Raw genomic sequence first — 21642 nt, 5'->3', positions numbered from 1 at the left:
TACACCCACACCAGACGTGTGCGCATGAGCGAACATGAACACGAGAGCAGTAAAGGAGAGAGAGAGCTGAGGAATCGAACATAAGTATATACATACATATACATACATCGATACATACATGCATATACATATACATATATACTTGAATGTGTGACATGAGGCTGGCTCTCTTTCGTGTGTGTCTGTGCGCGGGTGTAGCTGGTTGTTGTCATCGCTGTCCCTGCTCTCTTGCCATGAGGTTCCACAGGATACATGACTGCACGTGTTTAGCTGTTAAGTGATTGGTGTGTCCGTTTGTGCCGGTGATCTCTCTCTTTTTGTTGTTGTCTGCTCTCTTCTGGTGAGAGAGCACAGAAGGCTACTTACATCAAGAAGGTACCCGTGTGTCCTCTGCATCTCCTGCGGCCCTCCATTGCCATAAGTCCTCCATATTGCCTGTGCTGAGGCAGTCTCACACATACTTGTCGCTACAACCGTTGCGATCCAGTTGTCACTTCCACGTCCCTCCGAGTACATGCGACTGAGAACCTCGGGCCAGCGTAACGTATCCGCTCACTGTGGCTGCTTGCTGCGCTCGTACGCTTCAAAGCTAAGGTCGAGATCGAGGCGCACCGTGGTATGCTGCAGGCGCATCTCTCGCAAGCGAAGACATGCTTCGTCAATCTGCCGCCGGATCGCATCACTGTCAGCGGGGAAGGCGGCAGTGGGGATGGATGGTGAGTAGAGGGCTGACACATCGCGACCACCGGCACCGCTGCTCTTGACACTCCCGGTGGGACCTTCTAATGTCTGAGGCGATGGGGATGGCGGTTTGTGTGAGGACACCGGCATCGCATCATAGAGGCTGCCGGAGAGCAATGGGCTCGCGTTGGGGGACGACGCACGAGGCACAGTAGCTGTCTTTTCCTGTGGGGCGCTGGACTGCGATCGCCGACGATTCGCGCGCCGCGCTCTCTCCTTCGTGGACATTACCGGCACTGTGGTGGCGAGGTGATCCGCCTCCACGTCACTGAGACTCACCTCCGACTGCACCGCCATGGTGCGCTGTGTGGCGCTGAAGATTTCGAAATCATCTGCGATATCCTTCCGCTTCAGAGCGTTCAGGGTGATTTTGGTCCTTCGCAGTTGGGAAATCGTGGAGGAGACCGCGGCGACGGTGTTGATGTCCGAAGCAACTGCAGTAGCGGCTGCGGGTAGAGGGACCTCTGGTCTCAACGGCCGCCGCCTGTGAGCTACGGTGGGCACCGCAGGGCCAGGCTTCTGCGTCTTGGGCTTGCTCTTGCGTCCATTCGAGGCTGCTGCCTTGCCAGGAGAGGCCTCAGGTGCTCCATCGCACTTTCGCGCCACCTCATCGCGCAGCTGTTCCAGCGCTTTGTCCTTCATCATTGTTAGTCTAAGAAAAGCTTCGTTGGCGCTCGGGCTTGGGTTCTTGTCGGGATGCGTGCATACGGCCAGGCGTTGAAACGACTTCTGGACATTCTCCGCAGAGTCACAAAGGAGCACTTCTGGTGGCACGAGAGGGTCTAGAAGCGCTTCGCAGATGTCGCGATGGCGATGCGGCAGTGGCACCCCTTGCGGGTTGAGGAGCACACGGCAGATGCGCGCCATACGACTGTACCTGGTTGGGTTCAGCTTTTCTAATGAGTTGTACAGGGACGAGGCGTTGGCGACGTCGCCGTTGCTCAGGAAACTTCCTGCGAGTCGGTCCATGTTTCCCTCTACAGCTGCAAACACACACAACGTGTGCTGCTCTAATGCAGGGTGGCGTCACCCCCCACATCACACACCTGAAGGCGATGAGAGCGCAAGCGACGCGAAGACACGACGTTTACAGAAGGGAAACCACGTGCGGGGGGGGTAAGGAGAAAGTGAGGGTTGAAGAGCGTGACAGGGAGGAACAAGGACAGCACTTCTTCGGCGTCTGCTGGAGAATGTTCATAGACAGTCGACATTCAAAGCCTCTCGGTGTCGTTGCATGAGACAGTGAAGTGGAGGTGTGGGTTCTGCGGCACCCCTTCACCTGTTTCTGCCCTTTCTACCGCGTCCTGCACACGCCCTTGCGTGTCTGTTCAACTTTACCGACAAAAGCCACGTAACGAAGCACGATCCGCAGCTGGAACTGTGAGACAGCAGTACCGCCCCAACATACACAGCGACATACAAAAGGCAACGTGAGCGTCGACAAGTTGGCTCACAAGGGGCGTATGTGCATGTCCAACCCCTAAGGGAGAGAAGCGCACACAAGCGACAAAAAAAGGATGGTGCATCCGTTCCACTCATCGGCGTGTCAGAACCACCGCCCTGTGCGGTCAAACTGCTTGCGAAGGTCGGCGGCGTCTTGTGAGTCTTTACCGTAGCGGGTGCCATCCTTCTTGAGCACCCCCACAACGATGAAGGGGTGGGTGTTGGGCGCCTTGACACCGTCTCCGAGTCTCACCTCAAACACCGGGTACTCCATCATCGTCTCCCAGTCGTACTCCTTGCCCGCACGATGGCGGAACTCGCAGCGGTACGTAATTTGAAGCCAGTCCTCCTGCGACATCTGCCCCATGTAGCATGTCACCAGGTCGAATGAGTCTACCTCCATCTCGTAAGTGCTCTTCGCTCCTTGCTGCTTCAACGACCTCCAGCTCTTCTTGGCAAAGTCCTCGTTCATGCGTCCCTTGATCTCTTTAAGGATTCGGTCCGCCTCTCCGTGCGTCGTGATGCGCTGCAGCGTTTTGAAGCAATCCGGGCTCTTCTCATGGGAGAGCGTCTTGAACTGGATGAACAGCTCCTTCAGCTGGACAGGGTCGAAGTCCGGGCGACGGTCCGTCAGCTTGCGCATTGTCACGAAGCGCCGGAACGCCTTCTTAACTCCTGCGACGGAGGTGTAGCGGATGGGCGTGATGTCAGGGTCCATGATGCAGTCCATAGAGGCAAACCGCATCTGTTTCATCCACTGCTCCTTGTCAAAGTCGTATTCAGTGCGCTTCTGCGAGGCGGTCTGGCTATCAATCTCCCACCGCGTCTGTACGCTGCGATTCATGTTCACAGAGCATTTCTGCACACCAAACAACGTTGACGGAGGCAATCCTGCCCTCTGCGTCGTCTGACGCACTGGCACCACAAATTGACGAAGCATGGTGGTGGTGCGCGTCAAGCGGTACATGAGTGTAGGCTGACTGCTTGCGTCTGGTCTTGCTCTTTGTGGACGCGTGCGTGTGCGCACAAAGCAGGCGAAGGGGGGGGGAGGTGGCGCTGCGCTCCTTTGGAACCAGTGAGAGAGAGAGCCATGGGGGAAGAAGACCTGGAAAGAGCTGCGACGGTGCGCGGTGCTGGTGGCCGTGGGCATAGAAGCGAGTGAGTCACTGCCACTGCCGCATGTGAACGTTGCTGTTGCTGTTCCATTAACTCAGTGCTGGTGTCCAAGTTCACTTGCATGACAGCACCCACGAGGGTGGAGGGGTACACTAGAGCCTCCTTACCAGGGAACCGTTCTCGTGTGTTATCCTTCACTGAACAGCCATGCGCACAGAAAGACCAATAAATTGGGGAAGCAGGTTCAATAATGAAAAAGCGAAATGCAGCCAATAAGAGGCCAGACGAAAACAATTTTGTTGCTCAGCCTGCGAATTCTCGGCCACGCAACACGAATTCGAGTCCACTCTACCGGGCCTGCCACAGCCCCCCCCCATCGCGTGGTGCGAGGCATGCCGCAGGTACACGCGTTACAGCTGTGCACCGACCCAGACATCCCAGCTCGAACTCTGCACCAAACTGCACCCATCCCCCAGCCTCGCGGGTCGCCGGACAGGCGCTCGCCCATCGTGCCGGTCGCCACCTGGTGCATCCCTCTCGGAGTGGCTCAGGCTCCTCACCACCGGCCGGCAGTGAGGGCCAGGTGGGGTGTGCTCGAGTCACACTGACACGCTGCCCACCATATGGATGGCGCAAGCGCGTTCTGACCCCCGCTTCCTACGTTGTAGGCGCCTGAGCCTGTCACGACCAGAGGCGGCTCGGCAGTGGGCAGGGCTAGAGGGTGGGGTGCTGGGTCCCGAGATGCCACGCACGGGGGTGTCCCCCCTCTTGTCATCAGGGGTTTCCACAGCGACTCGAATACATCAGCAAGAGGAGGAGGGTACCAGCGAGTGCGACACGAAGCGTGATTAGCCACATTCCTTCCTCGGAAAAAACACTAGTATCAAGTTCGCAAAGAAGCCAGCACGACCACGGCTGCGCGGGGCGGTGCCATTCATGTACTCACGATGCAACAACCCCATGCGAATTAGGCGGAGGTTGTGCAGCAGGTACCCAGCAAGAACGAGAGTGAGAAGCACGGTGGTGACGAGGCCGACGGTGAATAAGATGTACAGAACCAAGTTTCCCTTCGGCGGCACGACGATGACAAAGTACCCGAAACACGCAGAGATGAAGGCGCTGCAGGCGGCGGTGCTGACAAGAAAAAGAAGAAAGTAGCGCCTATTGAGCTCACCGATGCAGCACCCGAGAAGACGGCAGTGATGATCAAACAATGCAACGCAGTTGTTGCAGCGCCTACAGTGGCCTGACTGCGAGGGGCGGTAGATGTGGCACGTCATGCAGTAGGGGAGAGTCGTGCAGTAGTCCTTCGCTGCGGAACTGCCCAGAGAGGGGGGAAGGTTGTTTTTGGGCAGAATACCTGGGTTTGTGAGTGATGTGCACAGGAGAAGCGTTGCAGACACCACTGCCAGAAGCGCAACAATGATATCAGGCAACTGCATCATCCACCGGTTGGGCAGGATGTTCGGGGAAGTGTAGCGGAGCGATCCCCAGAGCAGCGTAAACAGTAGCGTGCCACCTGCCAGGGTGAGCAGGACGAGTATCCAGTGGGATGCCTCCGGGGACCACAGCAGCTTTCCCTTGCAGAACGGGCGCAGATGCCCATACGGCGGTACCTCCGCAGATCTTCCGACGGTGATCATGCCTGCTTCTTCATCTTCGGAAGAGACCACTTCGAAGTCGCTCATGAGGAATGGAGGAAGTCTGTGGTGGTGGTGGTGGGTACCCGCACGTTGATGGGAGTCCAATGCGTCTCCGCGAAAAAAACAAAAAACAGTAACAATGCACTAGAGGGAGGGAGGGGGTTAATCAGCAGATAACTCGACAGGTGCCGTGAGTGGCCCCGAGAAGGACTTCGGCACACGACGTAGTGTGCTTGCGTATAAAAAGCAAAAAAAAACGCGCTCAAGAGGCACTTCTCGATTTCTTCGCACTTTTACAGGAAAACCAAAGCACAGAAGTTGCAGGTGCGGTGGTCGAGACGGCAAAGACGGGAGAGAGGAGGGATATAGATGAAAACGAGGGGCGCCATCGAGTTTTGCGAAAGAGAGCAGCAGCGCTTCAGGTGCCACCTCCAATAGCAGGTCTTTAAGGCGAAAGAGCAAGTTCGATATTCTAGCAGAAATGTGTCACTGTTGTAGTCCTTCTGCGAGATCGCCGGGAGAGGTCATTTTCCGTCTGTTGTGCGTGTCTGTTTCCTCTCGAGGGAGCAAGGAAGCTCTGTTGTACAAGAGTGTGAGGAGGCTGAGAGGTACGAAGCAACGGCGGGTGACACCCCCTTCCCACCGCACACATAAGCACACTCGCGCGCATGCAAAATGAGGCGCTCATATACACGATATGCAAAGAGGCCAAGATACCATCGCTACTGAAGGCCACCAAAAACTGCCTCGATCCCTCTGAGCACGTCCCCTGCTCCGATACCATTCCACGAGTCTACCTCAACCACGTCGACATTTACCGGCGCTTCCGCCTCGTCTAGGAAGAAGCTCCGCACTTCCTCTGCCGTGACGGCGTTTACACTGGCGCATTTCTGCACGGCGATGAGCGTTGGCCATCCTGCGCAGGGTGCATGGCGGCCCTGCGTGAGATAACGGAACATGGTGGAAGCCAACGGCAGCTGGTGAGGAGCCACTCCGTCGACGACGTAGATCAGAAGAAACGCTGTGTCACCGCTGCCGTCGTCCTTGGCCTTTCGAGACTCAATAAAGCTCTCCCAGGTGTTCACCAGAGACCCTCCCAGCTCCCGCACCTCGATTGTGACCTTCCCTTTGCCAGCGGGGGAGCGGATACTGAGCTCCGTCACTTCCTGCCCCGTCGTCGGCGTACAGGCAGTCGGCACCGTGCGCACAAGCCCCTGAGTGAGATACTCCAGCTGGTGGACGAGGTCTGTCTTTCCACAGCTTTCTGTCCCCAAGACGTAGGCGACGCTTGATGGCATTGCTACCGAATGAGGGAAGGTGACGTGGTGCACGTGCTCCCTTCACACGCGAGCGAAGCAGATACACACCCACACGCCGCAAGCACCTCAAAATAGTATTTTCTTTTCTTCCTTTGTAGAATGCCACAGATCTGAGAGAGGCAGGGCAAACATCGTTGGCTCGGTGTCGTGCCTACCTGCCTCAAAACGCGACTTTTTGCTGTGCGCTGTTCGACCAAATGCAAATAGGGAGCAGGAGGGAGAGAAGGAAAGGGAGGGGCTGGGATCGGGGCAGAGGGGCGGGCAGTCGGCGGGGGGGGGGGTGCCTCGACGGGTACACGGGGAGGGCGTAGGAGGAAGACAAAGGACGATTTCAGCAACACGTAAGGCAGCTCTTGCCCCTCAGGATCAAGGAAGAGAAAAAAGCGCAAGCACACCGCCAAACAATGAGCCCTATTCTACATCATGCAAGGCGCCAACGAAGTTAGGAAAAGAAAAGCGGAGAGCGCACAAACGCGGTGCCTTCAGGGCAGCAGCGCCATGTCGCCCTAGAGGGAGTGGTGCAGGATCACAGAGGGTGCTTCACGCGCAGCAGCTGACGTTGATACTCTCTTCGCCTGTCTACGCCATCTGCTTCTTCTCGGAGTCGCGTTGCGGTGGTGCGCAACGCGGTAAGACGGGGAGATGGCACACTGCGCCGTCCAGCTGCCGCGGGGGCCGACGCACGCACAGCTGTGCGCAGTGATTGAGACACAACAGCTGCCGTCTCCTGCGTTGAAGACCTCGTCTCTTTCGTTTTCTCTCGCTGCTGCAATGACGCAGCGACTACGTCGGCTCTTGGTGCAGCAATGGCGGGTGAGGGAGCCACAGGGACCTCTGTCAAGGGGCGCGCAGAAGCAACGAGTGCTGGCAAGGCACAGGTGACAAGCCTTCCTTCGTCGTCAAGGGAAAAGCACTCTGCAGCTGGGCGAGAATCGGTCAGAGCGTCGTCGTCCACCATCGTCAGATCCCCTACCCGAAAGACGTCGAATTTTGCTTCGTCTGCTGTGTTGGGGTGCAGCGCCTGCAACTGCAATGCCAGGCTGACCAAGAGCTCATTCTCCACAACGGTGAGGTTGTCGACGGCGTCGACGCTGGTGCTTGGTGGAGACGCTGTCGGCGCAGCTCCCGCGCGGCGACGCTTGTACGCCTTTACACGCTCGGCTGCTGCATTTTGCGCCTTGCTGAGGTTGCTGGCCCCAGCCCCATACTGGCCATTCACGTAGTCTTGTGCATTGTCCAACATGATTTTGATGTCGTCTGACGCAGTGTTGAGCTCCTCCATGAGCTCAAATATTCTTCCAGGAGACCCGTGCAGCACAAGAGAGCTGCTCTGCGAGATCACCGACTCCTCTAGCGCCATCTTCACAAAGCACTCGCAAAAGTAGCGAGCCTGGCCTGTGCACAGAGGCTCGGAAGCTTTTTTCCTGTTCGAGTGCACGACCACGACTCCGGCTACTACGAGAATGCCCGTGCTAGGCGCTCGCTTCGAGGCGACAATGGTGTCACCCGCACAGTGCACCCGCACCTCCAGCGCTCGAGCGACGACAGCGATGGCCGCCTCGGAGACGCCAGTGAAGCAAGGGCATGTACGCAGCGCGGATGCTGGCGTGAGCCGGCTCGTTTTGTTGCCCAAGAGTTGCTTAGCTGCTTGCGCGCAGCGGAGCTGTGTTTCAGCGCTGCACAAGACGAGCAGCGCGGCGGTGGGGATGCACCACATCTCACAGTACGTAGCCGCCTTTGCCCGCAGCTTCTGATCGTAGTAGTCCGGAAAGCGGCACGGCACAAACGTCTCCAGCCCGACGGCAGTTGACACCTTCGATGTAATCGTCGATGAGCAGCCTCTGCAGTCTTCGATGAGTACCGTGCCGAGGCTGAGGAAAAAGACTTTGTCTGAGTTCGCCAAATCGTGACAGATGACGTCGAATTGCAGAAACACGAACGGTCTCAGCTGAAGACGCAGGGCTCTCAGATCTCTTGGCGGAATACTTTGCAGGACCGGATTCGCCGAGGTTAGGGAGTGCACGGATGGCATCACACCAAACTGCGCCATGGTACGCTGAACAACGGTGCGTGCGACATCGATGACATCGCTTCGCACAGGGCCAGGTAAACACTGAACTTCTCTCAAGAAAAGCGAAAATGGAAAGCTCAACATAACGGCGTCTGTCTGACATCGAAGCGAGCGCTGCCTTCCACCACCGAGCAGCAGCCTCTCGGCATCGACAAGGTGACCGGCATGGTACGTCGCCAGTGATTCCTTGATGCGCTCCTGGGTGGAGGTGAGAGAGGGCAGTGCCGCCTTCGCTGCATTCTCCAGAAAGTGAGCCGGCAGCACCACTGGGCCAGTCTTCGGTGCGTTTGGCGGCAGGTGCGGGAGCTCACAAGCACACTCGCGCAGCTCGCTCTTCGCCGGTACTTGAGCGACTTTGCCAGTGAGCACCCAGTAAACACGCGCTGCTTGCGGTGGCTCACATGCGAACCCAATGCATGTTCCCTTTCTGTAAGCCACCATCACTCCGTGTGACAGCCACTTCTGTAGTGCTGAGTCTGGCCATTTTGCAAGGATCGGAAGCTGCCTGAGGGCGTCTATGCTGGGTGCATGATACAGCGACGCCTCACGCGCCACATCGGCTTTCGCTCGGCATCGAGAGATGTACAGCGCAACAACGGGGCCAAGCAGCCGCTGCAGCACGTGGAGGCTCTTCGCCTGCTGCACGCCTCGCTTCATGACAGCAGCAGGCACCAGGCGTGGCGAGCAATCCCTAAAGAGCTTCGCACAGGTTTGCGATGATGCATACACAGCGTTATGTCTGCAGGCAAGGCGTCCGTGGGGGTTAGAGATGAGGGGCGAAGAGGGGAGGAGAGGCAAAGGAAGACAGGTGATTAGGTGTGTGGGGAGGCGATAACCACCGAGACATTTTCCTCCAGGTGGCCATCGTTACAGGAAAGTCATGCAAACAGTGTTACCCCGCTCTCTTATTGTTGTTGCTCACTTCACTCCCCGCACGCAACCGCACGTGAGGGCGATCAGGAGGAAGACGGGCTGTCAAGAAAATTGCCGCGTGAGTGCTCTGACCTCCCCTTCCGACACACGCCCACACCCACACATACGTGGTTCACTGTATGCTCGGCGGTACGCTGTTTTTCATTTTGTTTTGCTCCATCCAGGCATCCGCGCGCACGCGCACGTGCACAGGCCGGCGAATGGTTCATCAAGACAACACGAAACAGAGGGGGAGAGGGAGAGAAAAAGGAGAGTATATATATATATATATATATGGATGACAAAGGGGGAGGGAGGTCACTAAACAAACCAAAGGAACACACACAACACACCGATTTGTCATCGACCAAACAATAGGCAAAAGATGCACAGAAACACAGCCAAACACACACACGCACACAAACTATATGCTCTTGAGACTTCAACCGGAAAAAGCGCCGTGGATTGGGCCCTACGCGCACCGTGATCGCTGCCCAACGGCCCATAAAAAAGTAAAACAAACAGAGCAGTCAACAGAAGGTTGATTAGTAGCACCGAGCAGAGCGCAAAGCAGAATTAAACGACGCTCAATGCTGACGAGGAGTTCGACAATCGCCACAACGAGTAAACTCACCCCTCTCACACAAAAAACGAGGCCTGGGGTGTGGCGTACGTCCATCCTCACAACACATACCTCCATCTTTTCCCCACGCCATTTTATACCAATTAGTAAGCTATGTGTGAGCAGGCTGTGGCGGCAGCGTTGCGGAAAAGCTGCTTACGCGCGTGAGAATGAGTGCACTGTATGATTATTCGCTCTTTTGCCAGACACACACACACGTATACAAAAAAAAAACGAAACGAAGGAATACGAGAGCAGATGAAGAGGTACAAGATGAGGCATAATCAGAGGCACGTACAAGAAAAGCAAGAGAAAAGAGTAACCAAGAGAGCGCCCACATGGATTCGACGCCGCAAAGACGCCACGCCTTTGCCGCCGGATGCTCTTATTCGCTTTCGCGAACGCTCTCCTGGTAGCGATACACGTTCAACAACGCCCGAGTACCCCCAGCCAGAGAGGCCGTCTTCAGCTTTGCCCAAAAGTTCTTCCGTTCTTCATCCTTCTCGTTCGCTGCGCAGTCCTCCAGCTCGTCGGGCAGAGCCTGCCGACTGGTGCGCTCGTGGAGGATGCACTTGAACAGGGCAATCTTTCGGGTCTGTGAGCGCAGCACGAACTTGTTTTCGGTTGCAGAGATAAGGCGATACACGGTCACTGGCTTCCGTTGATTTCGCCTGTACGCGCGCGCGATGGCCTGCGCGTCCACCTGCGGGTTCCACCACGAGTCAAATAGAACAACGTGATTCGCCGCCGTGAAGTCAAGACCGTAGGCGGCGATCTTTGTCGATAATACCAACACAATGAGGTCTTTGTTCTCGCTGAACTCCTGCATGGCGCGGCGGCGGCGGTCTTGTGAGTCGCGGCCGCGAACAGTAAATGTGCAGACCCGCAGCGCCGTCAGGGTGCGATGAATCAGGTCCTGCGAACCCACATAGAGGGAGAAAATGATGAGCTTCTCCTTGCGGGCTTGCACGCGCAGCACAATATCCACGAGCACCCGCATCTTGCCGCTCAAATCGATGAAGGCGTCGAGTTGCTCGTTTTCCACCAACTGGACATACTGCTCCAGTCGCATGGTATCGATCTCCTCCAGCTGGGACACTCGCGACCGGGACGTATTCGGCTGCGCGCGCACTGTCCACCCGCTTACCATCGATTGGTAGCTGTCGGAGATGAAGGCCAGGTAGCACGCGGGGTGTGTGGAGAGGTGATGCGGTCGGTGCTCCGTGGCTTTCAGGGCTGCCATGGCCGTCTCCGTGAGGCCCAGCTTCTCCTCATACTCCAGCTGCACATCGGAGGAGCCGCATATCAACAGGTAATCGTGGAGCGGTGGCAGGTCGTTCTCCATTTCACGAAACACGAACCCACGCATCCAGTCCTGAATGTACTCCTGCGCCATCACTGCATTGTAGAAGGCACCATCGTCGCCCTCGACGAACTGGTTGATGTCATTCGCGAGCTCCTGGAAGCGCTTCGGCGGTAGTACCCTGCTGACGCCTTTGTTTACCCACCCCACTAGCCGATACAGTTCGCTGGCGTCGTTTTGCAAAGGCGTGCCGGATAACACGATGCGGAGGTTGCAGCGTAGGCGATCGAGTGACTCCGTCAATTTATTCCCTTTCGCAGCCACTCGGTGGCCCTCATCCACGATCATGAGCAAGGGCGTGAATCGCTTGAAACGTCGCAGAAACCCTGCCAGGTACTCGCCGTTGATGACGAAGATGTGGCCCAACTTGGGTTTCTCGTTGTTCTTCTGACGTTCGTACTCGAGAAGCTGCTGCTCGAACTCCAACGAGTTGAGCCCATCGGAGGCGACGAAGTGCGGAAAGTGGAGCCCGTGCATGCCCCACTTGTTCTTCTCGTCCACCCAGTGACTGATGATTGGCTTTGGCGTGAGGATGAGTATGTCGGCCTGTGGTGCAAGATGCAGCTGTGAGAAGCACAACGTGAGTGCAACAAGCGTTTTGCCCAGTCCCATCGTCATTGCCACCACGCATCCACTCTGCTTCTCCGCCCGCTCCACAATGAAGCCGAGGGCAGAAAGCTGCACTGGCGCCAAATGGCTCGCCAGGCGAGTCGGCACAAACAGCGGTGGCAGGCTGCTGTCGGCTCCATTGATGTTCACCGTCGTGTGGCGGACCTCCGTGTTGAGCAGTTGCTGGAGAATGAGCCGATTCAGGTGCTTACGTCGCTCCATCTCGCACACAGAGGACATTAGTCCAGTGCGCAGGTAGCACACAACGCTGGTTCGCTGCCAGTGAATTTCCGGGTTTATCACCTCCGTGTTGCCGTGCTCCAGAGACGTGTCGAAAAGAAGAACGTCGCCGACTTTGAGCTGGAACGCCTTCTTGAGCCTTTTGATGGCGAGATGGCATCCCTCAAACTCGCCGTTGATAACTGAGAGAACCCCCAAGCCACTCCGAAAGTCACCCTTGTCGGTGTGCACGGCGGTGCGGAAGTTTCTGTTAACAGTGATGGTGCTGAAGACTGTTCCGCAGAGCTGGTACTGTGACGGGATGGCCACCCTTTGCAGATGATGGTGCATTGGAGCCAACTGACTGTACAGCTTGTCGAGATGCTTCAGCAGTTGCTCGCTCTGGGCTAAGAGTCCCCAGTTCCTGCGGCTGAATTCTGTCTCTCTGCACTTGTGTTGGGTAGGATTCGTAAGGTAGTCGTAGTAGCCCACGATCCCGGTGTCTGGTGGCAGTCCACCGTTCGTTGGCGCCCGCAAGTTCTTTTTCGTCGCCGCCGGCTCCAGGACCGCTGCGGCTGCGCGGCACGTGTCCTCTGGTACCCCTCCTGGAATGTACACCGCAACGACGCGCTGCCCCTCCCCTTCGCGGTCGTAGAAGATGGACGCTTTTGTCACCAGCTCAAATCCGTCCAGTGTCAAGTACTCTGGCTGAAAGCTGTGCACTGCGTCCACTGTCTCCTCGCCGGTGAGATCCTCCATGGCTTCCTCAGCATCCTTGTCGACCTCCTCCACTGCGTCTTTCTGAAACAGCGCCGACGGCGCAACACCGCTGAAGAGAGGCAGCTGCTCCGTCTCCGAGGCGCCACCACTACTGGCTGCGATGGTCATAGCGGTCGAACACTCGGTTGCAAGCTTCTCAACGTCTGACTCTGCATGAAACCGCAGCTGCTCTGGCACCGGCGACTCGGAATCGTCTGGTGCCACTGGGGTGCCGCGGGCAATGAGGCGAAGACGTGTGCAAATTTCCTTTATGGGGGAAATGTGAAGAAAAGGACTCCTGTCCTGCAGCGACAAAACGTCTGTGTCGGGCACCTGGACATAATAAGAGCAGAACTGGAGAATCCGACTCACGTAGTCGGCTGGGTGAAATAGTGCCCTCTGATGGCGCATGCTGTATGCGAATAGTGGGTATTCTCGCATATACAGGCCGTTGCGCATTTCCGCCTTCTCGTACTCGTTGGCTGCGGTGTACCGCTCACACATCTGAAGCAGCTCGTCATCGTATAGCGGGATAGCAGGGAGGATGGTGTACCCGCCGCGAGGGATTCCCGCAATGCGCAGCTGACGACGCTGTGTTTCGCTTGTAATCGTCTCCAAATCGCCAATGCTCGGCGAAGTAAAGACGACCGCGATCTCGCCGGACGATTGCACGATATCTAGTATCGACTCCAGCTCAGAACTGGTGCTCACCCGCGTCAGCCCATTTAACATGACAGCTTTCCCTTCAGTTGCTGTGGAAGAGAGAGAGGAGGGGGAGGAGAGGGTGGAGTGACGCATGCAATGCCACCACCACTATGACTCCACTTGATGCCAGTGCTGAAATCAAGTGGCGTATGTTTGCAAACAAGTGAGAACGGCGAAATATGTGACGAAAGAAGAGAAGAAACGCGTCAGTGCTGAGAATGCATAGTGCAGCCTTTGTTTTGTCGGACAGGGCAGTTAGAAGGTGGCGTAAACCGTGCAGAGACACAGTGTATGAGGGAACCAAGGCACACACCACAAAGAGAAGTAGCACAATGCCGAACGCAGCAGTACGACACATCGCTGTTGTCCTTCCCCCTCCCCGACGACGGGTATGGGAGGCAGCAGTTATTTCTAGCGGCTTGTTTCTCAGCATCTGTAAACGCCTGCCAACAGCAAAAAGTGGCAACACATTGTTTCTTTGTACTGCTCTTCGGCTACTAAGCAACCTCGAAAGACGATTAGACTGCCGTAGCAGATAGCGAGCAAAAGGCGGAATGGAGCGAAGCCAAATTGTTATGTGAGAACACCTAGAGCGAGAGCTACGGAGGTCGGTGGTAAGAGAAAGGGAACAGGGAGTATGGAAGGAGAGGAGGGGGTGGGGCGGCGCAGTGGACAAACTTAAAGCGAATGAGAGGACACACTTCCCGTCAGTGCTTCTCTCTCTAGAGAGGATGTGAACGTGGTCTCATCACCCATTTTCACCAAAAAGGATGTGTCGAAGTTGATTTGTGCACTACCATCCGGAGTGCGAAACAAATCCTTGTGCATCTCGTTAAAGGACTGCTGAGCATCTGGCTGCTGCATGGCGCCGACAGTGTCGTCGAAGAGTGAAGATGATGTCTGCCAAGACTGTGACGGCCTCGAAGCCGGTTCGCCGTGCTCTGTGCGGCTTCCCCAGGGGGTCTGAGGAGACGGTACACTTCGAAGAAGCCCGCCACGCATGGTGTCGTTTGGGGCCTCCGCCTTGAAGCCGGACTGCTCCTCTGCTGCCTCCGCTTTTCGCTTTCTGGGTTTCTCCTTCCGCTCTCCCTCGGCGTTTGACGGGGCTTCGGTAAGGTAGTGGATGCCGCGCTTCACGGAGTTCCACATCATTGGGCTGACTTGAACAAATATGAGAATGGCCATAAAGTTCGCAGCAATAAAGCTCATTACGCCAGCCTTGTGCTTGTGCCAGCCGTCGTTGATCCTACGCCTCCATGCGTGAAGCGTCGATTCCTCTGTACTACCACACCCTTTCGCGCCTGACACAGTACCACCGCGAGCGGCTCTCGTGCCCGCCTTCTCAAACGCAGAGTACGCGCTTTGCTTCGCTTTCTGAAACGTCGGGTGAGCCACCACGCGCTGCCCCACGTTCCTTACGGCCTGCTGGAACTGTGGATGGCGAGCAATGTAGGCGAACAGCCGCCGCTGCAGCGGACCCCACGCGACCATCTCCGATTTACTTGTGTGTACGTGCGTGTTCGTGGGTGTGGTTTTACTGATGCTGGCAACGTGAAGTTTGAGTGAGCGGAGGCGAAAGCGTAGGTCGACCGCACGTGTAGAAGCAGAAGAAGGCGGAGGCACAGCGAAGGAGTACACGGTGTCACGAGGGGTGCTTAAGACGCCCTTGAAAAAAAAAAGTGGCAGATGCACATCTGCTTGTGTGCGCGCGGTCGTTCCGGTCTACATCGAAAGCGCACGAATTTCAGTGCGCTCTCCGCCCCGCCGGCTGCACAGTCCCACCACCACACGAATGAAAATTCGAAGTAAACCTCTGATTAAAAAGATAAACAAGAAGGACGCAGCGACCGCTTCAGGTAACTTGGTGTGCGCGTCTTGTGTGTTCTCTCCCTTTTTTTTGTGTCTCCCAGTGAAAAACAGAAACACATGCAAGTATCAGCAGCCTAAAGAGGTTGATTCTATCAAAGAAAAAAAAAACAGTCATGTCTCGAGTACATGACCACGGCGTCAGTGCACCATAATATGGATGTAGTCGTTCAGCAGTGTTCGAAAATTGTTCAGTGCGTCGTTGATGAGGCCTTTGTAGTGCTTGGAGGCTTCCTCATCGGTCCAGTTAAGAAGAAGTACTCTGCGCAGCCACTCGATATCCTCCAGGGTTTGTAGCTCCGGTATGCCCGTAGAGAGCATCAGCATAAAAAGCATCATAAGTGCGCTGCTGTGCCCCCGCAGCGTGTTGTACGCTTGGCATGCTATGTCCACAAAGTACTTGAAGATCGGGCTACTCGACCCACCCATCGCATACAGGTACATGGGAGTAAAAATGAAAGGTGCTGTCTCACGCTTGATGCCGAACTTGCTCTTGAAGTTGCCCAGAAAGTGGCCAAAATCGATGTGAAAGAGGGTGCCATCCTCTCGGAGCATGATGTTGTCATTATGTCTATCGCCGATGCCCAGAACGTAGGTAGCCACCGTGTAGCCGGCGACACTAAGCACAAAATTCCACAGGCACCGCTCCACCTCACTTCGGTCATGGTTGAAGTGACGCAGCCAATTTATGATCGGGTCAAAGTTGAACGCAGCCTGTGCCCCACCCTCGCGTCTCGTGATATTGGCGATCGTGTCACTGTTCAACACCACTTCGATCATGCCAACGCCTTCTCCTGTAGAGATGCAACCGTATGGGATGAGGTGAAGGTCCAGACCGGACGCTTTCCACAGGCTGTCCATGAACTCCAGCAGCTGCAGTGTAAGCACGTCTTGTCTGAGGTCGTCGCCAGACTTGAATATGATTAAAAAGCGCTCGTCTTGATCGAGATGATTCCGAAAAGAAAGCCATAGCGGAAACTTTTTCGACTCCATTACCTTGCACTCATCGATATCCACCGCGCAGCACTCCATTGAGGGGTTCAGAGCGAGAGTAAAGCGGTCAGGAAAGCACGCCTTAGCGAGACTCGCGCGCAGACACTTGACACGATCTTTCTTCGGTGCCCGCTGCACCTTCAGTGCACACTTAAGCAGCTCATTGCAAACGTACACTTGTCGCACGTAGTTCAACCGATGCGGGGAGCGCTTGATCAGTTCCTCCAAAAGGAGTCCGTGTCGCTCGCACATGGTCAGGTTCTTGACTTCGGCAGCTAGGTACCAAAAAACGTAGTGGCCAATTATGTGGTTTGAGCGAAGCGACCGCCTAAGGAGAAAACGCGCCAAAGCAGAGTAGTGATACGACTCGTACTTGAGTACCTGCACGAGTTGCAGAATACAACCACGCAGCTCATAGTCCGACATTTTATCAATGTACTCTACCGCCTGCTCACGAACCACCAAGTCAGCATAATGCGCGTCAAGCAGCTCCAGCGCATCGAACGCAGCCAGCGGGGACCATCGACGCAAAAGACAGTGTGCCTCGTACACATCGAAAGGCATCAGCCAGTTCACCGCACTCAACACCTTCGCCATTGCCTTTGGTCGGCCGAGCAGCGCCTCCCTGTACTTCCACAGAATAGTCTTGTCATCACTCGTGAGATACACCAGGGGGTCGTACATCAGCACCCGCTTCAGCTGGCGCAGTTGTTCTACTTCGCTGTTGATCAGATGGCTGCTCAAGGCGGCCTCACGGCTAGCAAAGCTTCGCCGAGCATCCTCCTCTTTTCGCTGTGGGGGTCGACCGCTGGGAAAACAAACAGGCTTGTCGAAACACGGGAACTCAACCTCGAACGTGCACGCGTTGGAATCGGGGTTGATGGAGTTCAAGCCAATCGGGTTCGCGCGGGTCTTGCCATCCCATAGGTAGATGCGCCACATACCCATCCGCATTACCGCAGCGTAATCGAAAAGCTGCGTGGCGGCCGTACCCAGGAAAAAAACCGAGTGGCCTTGATAGTCGGGTTTCTTAGCGTTGTCCTCCACAGCGGCAATCACCTCCTCTGCAGTGGCTGCCCGAGTACCGGCGATTCTGTCGGTCGAGGAAGCTACCAGCGTAAAACACAGCCTTAGCTCTCTCGGCACATTTGACAGATCGATGCTGAAGGACACCTTTCCACCATCCTCCCATTGCAGCTTCGTAGCTAAGCTGTGGCTGTTCTTTGCATTCTTGCAGAGCTGCCAGCCGGTGATTTGGGGTTCGCAGCAACGCCAGGTGCCAACATACGCCTCCACAAGAACTGCAAAGTACAGGTTCGAAGAGTCGCGCACGTTTTCCTCCTTCATGCGCGACGCGGAGATAACAAGATTTTCAAAACCGCCGACAACCCTGAGAGAGAGCTTGTTGGCCAGGTCCCACAAACAGATGTCAGAGGTACTGGACTTTGACGAATGTGCGTCACAAGGATTTGCAAGGGCCCGAGGCAGATAGGACGGGCGAAAAAGTGGTGCCGTGAAAAGGGTCGCTTCTTTCGGCTCCACGACCACATCTATCTCGGCCTGCTTGCTAACACACTCCCGAATGTGACGAAAATTGATAAGAGGCTGCGAACCGTAAATGTACTCGTTTCGCCCCTTAACACGGAAGACAAAGATTAGCGCCGTCCCGCCAGTTTTCTCCTCCATCTTCACGAACTCCAGTATGCTGCTCATGGTGAGCCGGATGGCGTCATCGGCGACAGTGTCAAACGGAAACTTTTGCCTCGAAGAGCATCTAGACCCTGCGCGATCCACGTACCACAGTCGCATCGAGATGCTGCCATCTCCCCTCTCCGCATTGCTCGGCCACATCTGCATCAGAAGATCCATTCGTGCCTTTGGAAGAGGGGGTACGAAAAACGCCTGCGGCAGGCTGCGCATCGCGAGGCGCTCTGGCACCGATGGATTGACAGACTGAAAAGATTTCCATTCGTTCATGTATGCTCTGCCAATCACACGCCGAAACTCGCAGACTTCCACGCAGTTACTGTTCCATTTGCGCTGTGGACCCACAATATACTCGACAACTGCAGAAATATCCTCAGAGGTAGTGACCCTCTCTTCACTCCCAAAGACGAGCGAGCGCAAGTGATCACTGAGCTCTGGGACGTTGTGGAGGTTCCGCCGATTGAAAGCACCGATTTCTCTGTCTGTCAGAGTCCTTGAGAGCTCTTCTTGCTGAAGTGCCTCGTCAATGTTCACCTGAAACTTATCCCACTGTTTGGGCAGCCGCAGTCGTGTACGCAATGACATGGCACAAGGCACAACAACTAAAAGTCTCCTCTAAACAGATTTGAAAGTACGTCGGCTTCAGTTGTGTTTGGAGAAAACGAGAAGCGGAAGTGGAAAAGTACTGCATAGGCAGAAATTCGCAGCGAACAGGTCCGCCGCCGCGAGCGCGTAAGCTCGCAAAAGAATGCTTGCGGCAAACAGCTGGCAACGCAAACGGGTCCTATAGCATTCTTATGAAGAATAAAAAGACAGGTCACCACTCCGTCTAATTCGTATGCCTCCACGGACCTCCAGCTTGAGACCCTGTGACTTGTGCCTCCAAATAATAAGCTTCATTTTCTTGCCCCTTTCTCGAAGTAAATCGAGCAGTTAAACGTTACGAAAAAATGAAATAACCACACACAAAACAAGAATCAAAATAGTCCCACACAAAAAACACCGCCTCTCCAACAACAACAAAAAAATACACCTGATCGCCTCTACACCAGCATTCCCGCGGAAGCGCCGCTGCCAGTGGGGCGGCGGTGTTGAATTCCTACCATGTCAGCAACGCGTGCCAAAAGCGCATCCCTGTGCCTTTCAAGCGAGACTTCAAACGCCGACAAGCCTGCCTCCAATGACGCCGCGACACTGGCCTCTATCGATGCTGGGTGAATCTGAACTTGCGCCGCACCCATAGTTTTGATGCAGTTTGCAACACGCGCCACGTTTTGACGTGCGTCAGCGGCGTGCTCCGTCTCCTCCGCGTCGCTAGCAGAGGGTTGCATCGAGGAAATCCATATGTTACCATTCATGCCGATGATCAGTTGCGTGCTGTAGTCGGCAAGTTCTACAAACTGGTGCTTCGCGCGTTTCACCAACGAGGGACGCACACTCACCAAAATGCCCAGTCCTGACAGTCGACCATACTTCTCCGCTGCACGCGTGTGCAGTGACATCACACCATCCGGAGAGATGCGTTGAACCTCTGCCGCAACCAGATCATCTTGGTCGAAGATCTGGCGCATCCCGAGCTCGTCACCGCGGCCTCGTCGCCGCAGTATGCCTCCAGGCTCCGTTACGCTTGAAAGCAGCATAATTGCCGTTTGAGTGGAGTTCACATCAACTTGCCACTTGTTTCCTGTCACTTCCAAGATCCGCCCCACTACAACATCCCCAATTTCTGGCTGGTACCGCGGTAGCAGCCCCTTCACCGAAATCACGCGATCGGTTACCTCTATGTGCCCACTGATGGCAGCCACAATTTCGCCAGCCCCTTCGTGGAACAGAGCCAGGTCACTGGGGTTATTCCCTGCAAAAGTGTTAAATCCGCGAAGATACACTTCTTCGGAGCTTGTGCTCAGCTTCTGATCTGCTTCCCCTCCACAGATGGAGTCACCCACAATCACAACGCTGGATGACATGATGGCAAAGTAGACTCCGAGTGCCAGCAACAGGCACGTCACGACGATTACTTTGCAAAGGCTTGTGAAGATTGTGTGAAAAACAAAATTTAGGGATACACGAAGAGGGACAATACAGCATTTCAAAAAAAAAAAACATGAATCATTGTCTCCGAAAAGCAGCTGAAGAAGCTGATGAGCGCGACACCACTCATACCGGAGCATGCACCGCCGACTCAAAAAGTAGGGGGTCCTCTACAAGGCGCTGGACAGGTATTCTTTTGGCGACGCACACTAAACATCCGAAAAATCGCACACGAGAATTCGAGGGAAATGAATCTCTCTTTATGTCCGAAGCGAAAAGCGAGCCCAAAGCCCCTGCGCACTTTCCCACCCCGTTCCCCAGCCTAAACTGAATTCACAGGTGTTTGCAGGGAACGAACGGTGCCCAACACTTTCCTCACGGCGGAGAGTAGCGCTACTCCCCATACATGCTGAGGAACAACAAGTGCGGCGCTACTACGGCTGCTTTCCTCGCTGATTCTGCCTCCTTGGTGATCTTCGAGCGGCCTGAGAACACAACAGGGCGGCATAAAAGAGGGGTGGGGGGAATAAGAGACTCTGCTCTGAGAGAGCGATTCAGAAACTCATGTGGTTGACCGCTTGCAAAACGCTTCACTTTTTGAGTGCCGGCCCTGTCGCCGCATCGAGTGCAAGCCTTCGAAACAGCCGGGTCTCCCATTGGCCGTGCGGGGGTTTCTGCTGAGCCAAGCTCCCCTGGCGTTGCCCATGTCACATCAACTGGGGGTGCTCGCCTTTCCCTTTCGTCCTAGCGAAGCCCGGGCTTCACGCTCTGACAAAGTTATTTAATCAGATCGTGCAAAGAGTGCAAGCAGGGTTTATAGGCGCCCATGCACTTATGAACGCTGTTCGTAAACATTGCTATCCTACAAGTCGCTTCACTTCATGAGAGGTTTTCGACGTTTATTACGCTTTTCCGCCACGGGAACAGCCTGTGCGCCCGCAAAACGTTAGCTCACAACAACTAGGGTCGCGCTGCCCGACATATATGGAAGGATTTCTTCTGCTGTGCAATGCGCCTCGCTCGCTTTTCTGAGTTTGCTCTTGCCCCTGGTGAGCCCTTGCAATCAACAGCGCCTTTCGCATAGCAATGCCTTTTGGACTCCCCCAGGACTATCCCCGATTCCTGTCTCTTCGTGCAGTGGGAAGGGCGGGGTCATGTTGAAGACAGGGCGATGACGTTGCTCTTCTAAGCCCGTTTCTCCGCGTCGCTGACAGCATCTCACTCCGCGGTTGATGGCATGCAAAACCCCAATAAAACTGCTTTCACTACCCGGTTCGCTCCCCACACGCTATGTGTGCCAAAGCCCTTCTTGATCCTCGGGTTTGCACAAATTCGCTAAGTAGCCCTCGGCGCCGACGACATAAGTGGCCTTTAGAATTTTAGATTCACTTTCCTGTTTTTCAGCACTTGGGTCTCGGTGGATGGACGTCTCCGAAGGTGCCATACTCCCTCCATCTTCATGAGGCGTGTACGGCTCTAACTGGCCCTGAATGGCGGATAGGCTCAGGCTTTTCGGCGCCTCG

The 21642-nt window shown here is 55.5% G+C and overlaps 9 protein-coding genes across 9 annotated transcripts; all 9 read right to left on the bottom strand.

Annotated features, from left to right (window-relative positions):
* Nucleotides 1-552: 552 nt before the first annotated feature.
* LMXM_14_0090 (conserved hypothetical protein) lies at nt 553-1710 on the bottom strand (the record flags this gene model as incomplete). The annotated part of the gene is made up of 1 exon (XM_003873331.1): nt 553-1710. The coding sequence occupies one exon, from the start codon at nt 1708-1710 to the stop codon at nt 553-555; it is 1158 nt and encodes a 385-aa protein (XP_003873380.1).
* Nucleotides 1711-2287: 577 nt separating this feature from the next.
* Nucleotides 2288-3124, bottom strand: LMXM_14_0080 (conserved hypothetical protein; the record flags this gene model as incomplete). Its single annotated transcript, XM_003873330.1, has 1 exon — nt 2288-3124. One exon carries the CDS (start codon nt 3122-3124, stop codon nt 2288-2290), a length of 837 nt encoding a protein of 278 aa, XP_003873379.1.
* Nucleotides 3125-4148: 1024 nt separating this feature from the next.
* LMXM_14_0070 (hypothetical protein, unknown function) lies at nt 4149-4988 on the bottom strand (the record flags this gene model as incomplete). Its single annotated transcript, XM_003873329.1, has 1 exon — nt 4149-4988. One exon carries the CDS (start codon nt 4986-4988, stop codon nt 4149-4151), a length of 840 nt encoding a protein of 279 aa, XP_003873378.1.
* Nucleotides 4989-5665: 677 nt separating this feature from the next.
* Nucleotides 5666-6241, bottom strand: LMXM_14_0060 (conserved hypothetical protein; the record flags this gene model as incomplete). The annotated part of the gene is made up of 1 exon (XM_003873328.1): nt 5666-6241. The coding sequence occupies one exon, from the start codon at nt 6239-6241 to the stop codon at nt 5666-5668; it is 576 nt and encodes a 191-aa protein (XP_003873377.1).
* Nucleotides 6242-6788: 547 nt separating this feature from the next.
* LMXM_14_0050 (conserved hypothetical protein) lies at nt 6789-8990 on the bottom strand (the record flags this gene model as incomplete). The annotated part of the gene is made up of 1 exon (XM_003873327.1): nt 6789-8990. The coding sequence occupies one exon, from the start codon at nt 8988-8990 to the stop codon at nt 6789-6791; it is 2202 nt and encodes a 733-aa protein (XP_003873376.1).
* Nucleotides 8991-10252: 1262 nt separating this feature from the next.
* LMXM_14_0040 (putative j-binding protein) lies at nt 10253-13321 on the bottom strand (the record flags this gene model as incomplete). Its single annotated transcript, XM_003873326.1, has 1 exon — nt 10253-13321. One exon carries the CDS (start codon nt 13319-13321, stop codon nt 10253-10255), a length of 3069 nt encoding a protein of 1022 aa, XP_003873375.1.
* Nucleotides 13322-14200: 879 nt separating this feature from the next.
* On the bottom strand, nt 14201-15013 carry LMXM_14_0030 (conserved hypothetical protein; the record flags this gene model as incomplete). The annotated part of the gene is made up of 1 exon (XM_003873325.1): nt 14201-15013. One exon carries the CDS (start codon nt 15011-15013, stop codon nt 14201-14203), a length of 813 nt encoding a protein of 270 aa, XP_003873374.1.
* A 516-nt stretch (nt 15014-15529) lies between these two features.
* Nucleotides 15530-18358, bottom strand: LMXM_14_0020 (putative phosphatidylinositol 3-kinase; the record flags this gene model as incomplete). Its single annotated transcript, XM_003873324.1, has 1 exon — nt 15530-18358. One exon carries the CDS (start codon nt 18356-18358, stop codon nt 15530-15532), a length of 2829 nt encoding a protein of 942 aa, XP_003873373.1.
* A 773-nt stretch (nt 18359-19131) lies between these two features.
* LMXM_14_0010 (putative exosome complex exonuclease) lies at nt 19132-20055 on the bottom strand (the record flags this gene model as incomplete). The annotated part of the gene is made up of 1 exon (XM_003873323.1): nt 19132-20055. One exon carries the CDS (start codon nt 20053-20055, stop codon nt 19132-19134), a length of 924 nt encoding a protein of 307 aa, XP_003873372.1.
* Nucleotides 20056-21642: the final 1587 nt, after the last annotated feature.

This window comes from Leishmania mexicana, chromosome 14, assembly GCF_000234665.1.
Source record: "Leishmania mexicana MHOM/GT/2001/U1103 complete genome, chromosome 14".
In the NCBI taxonomy this organism is placed as follows: Eukaryota; Euglenozoa; class Kinetoplastea; order Trypanosomatida; family Trypanosomatidae; genus Leishmania; species Leishmania mexicana.
This window is presented reverse-complemented; position numbering and strand designations above follow the sequence as displayed.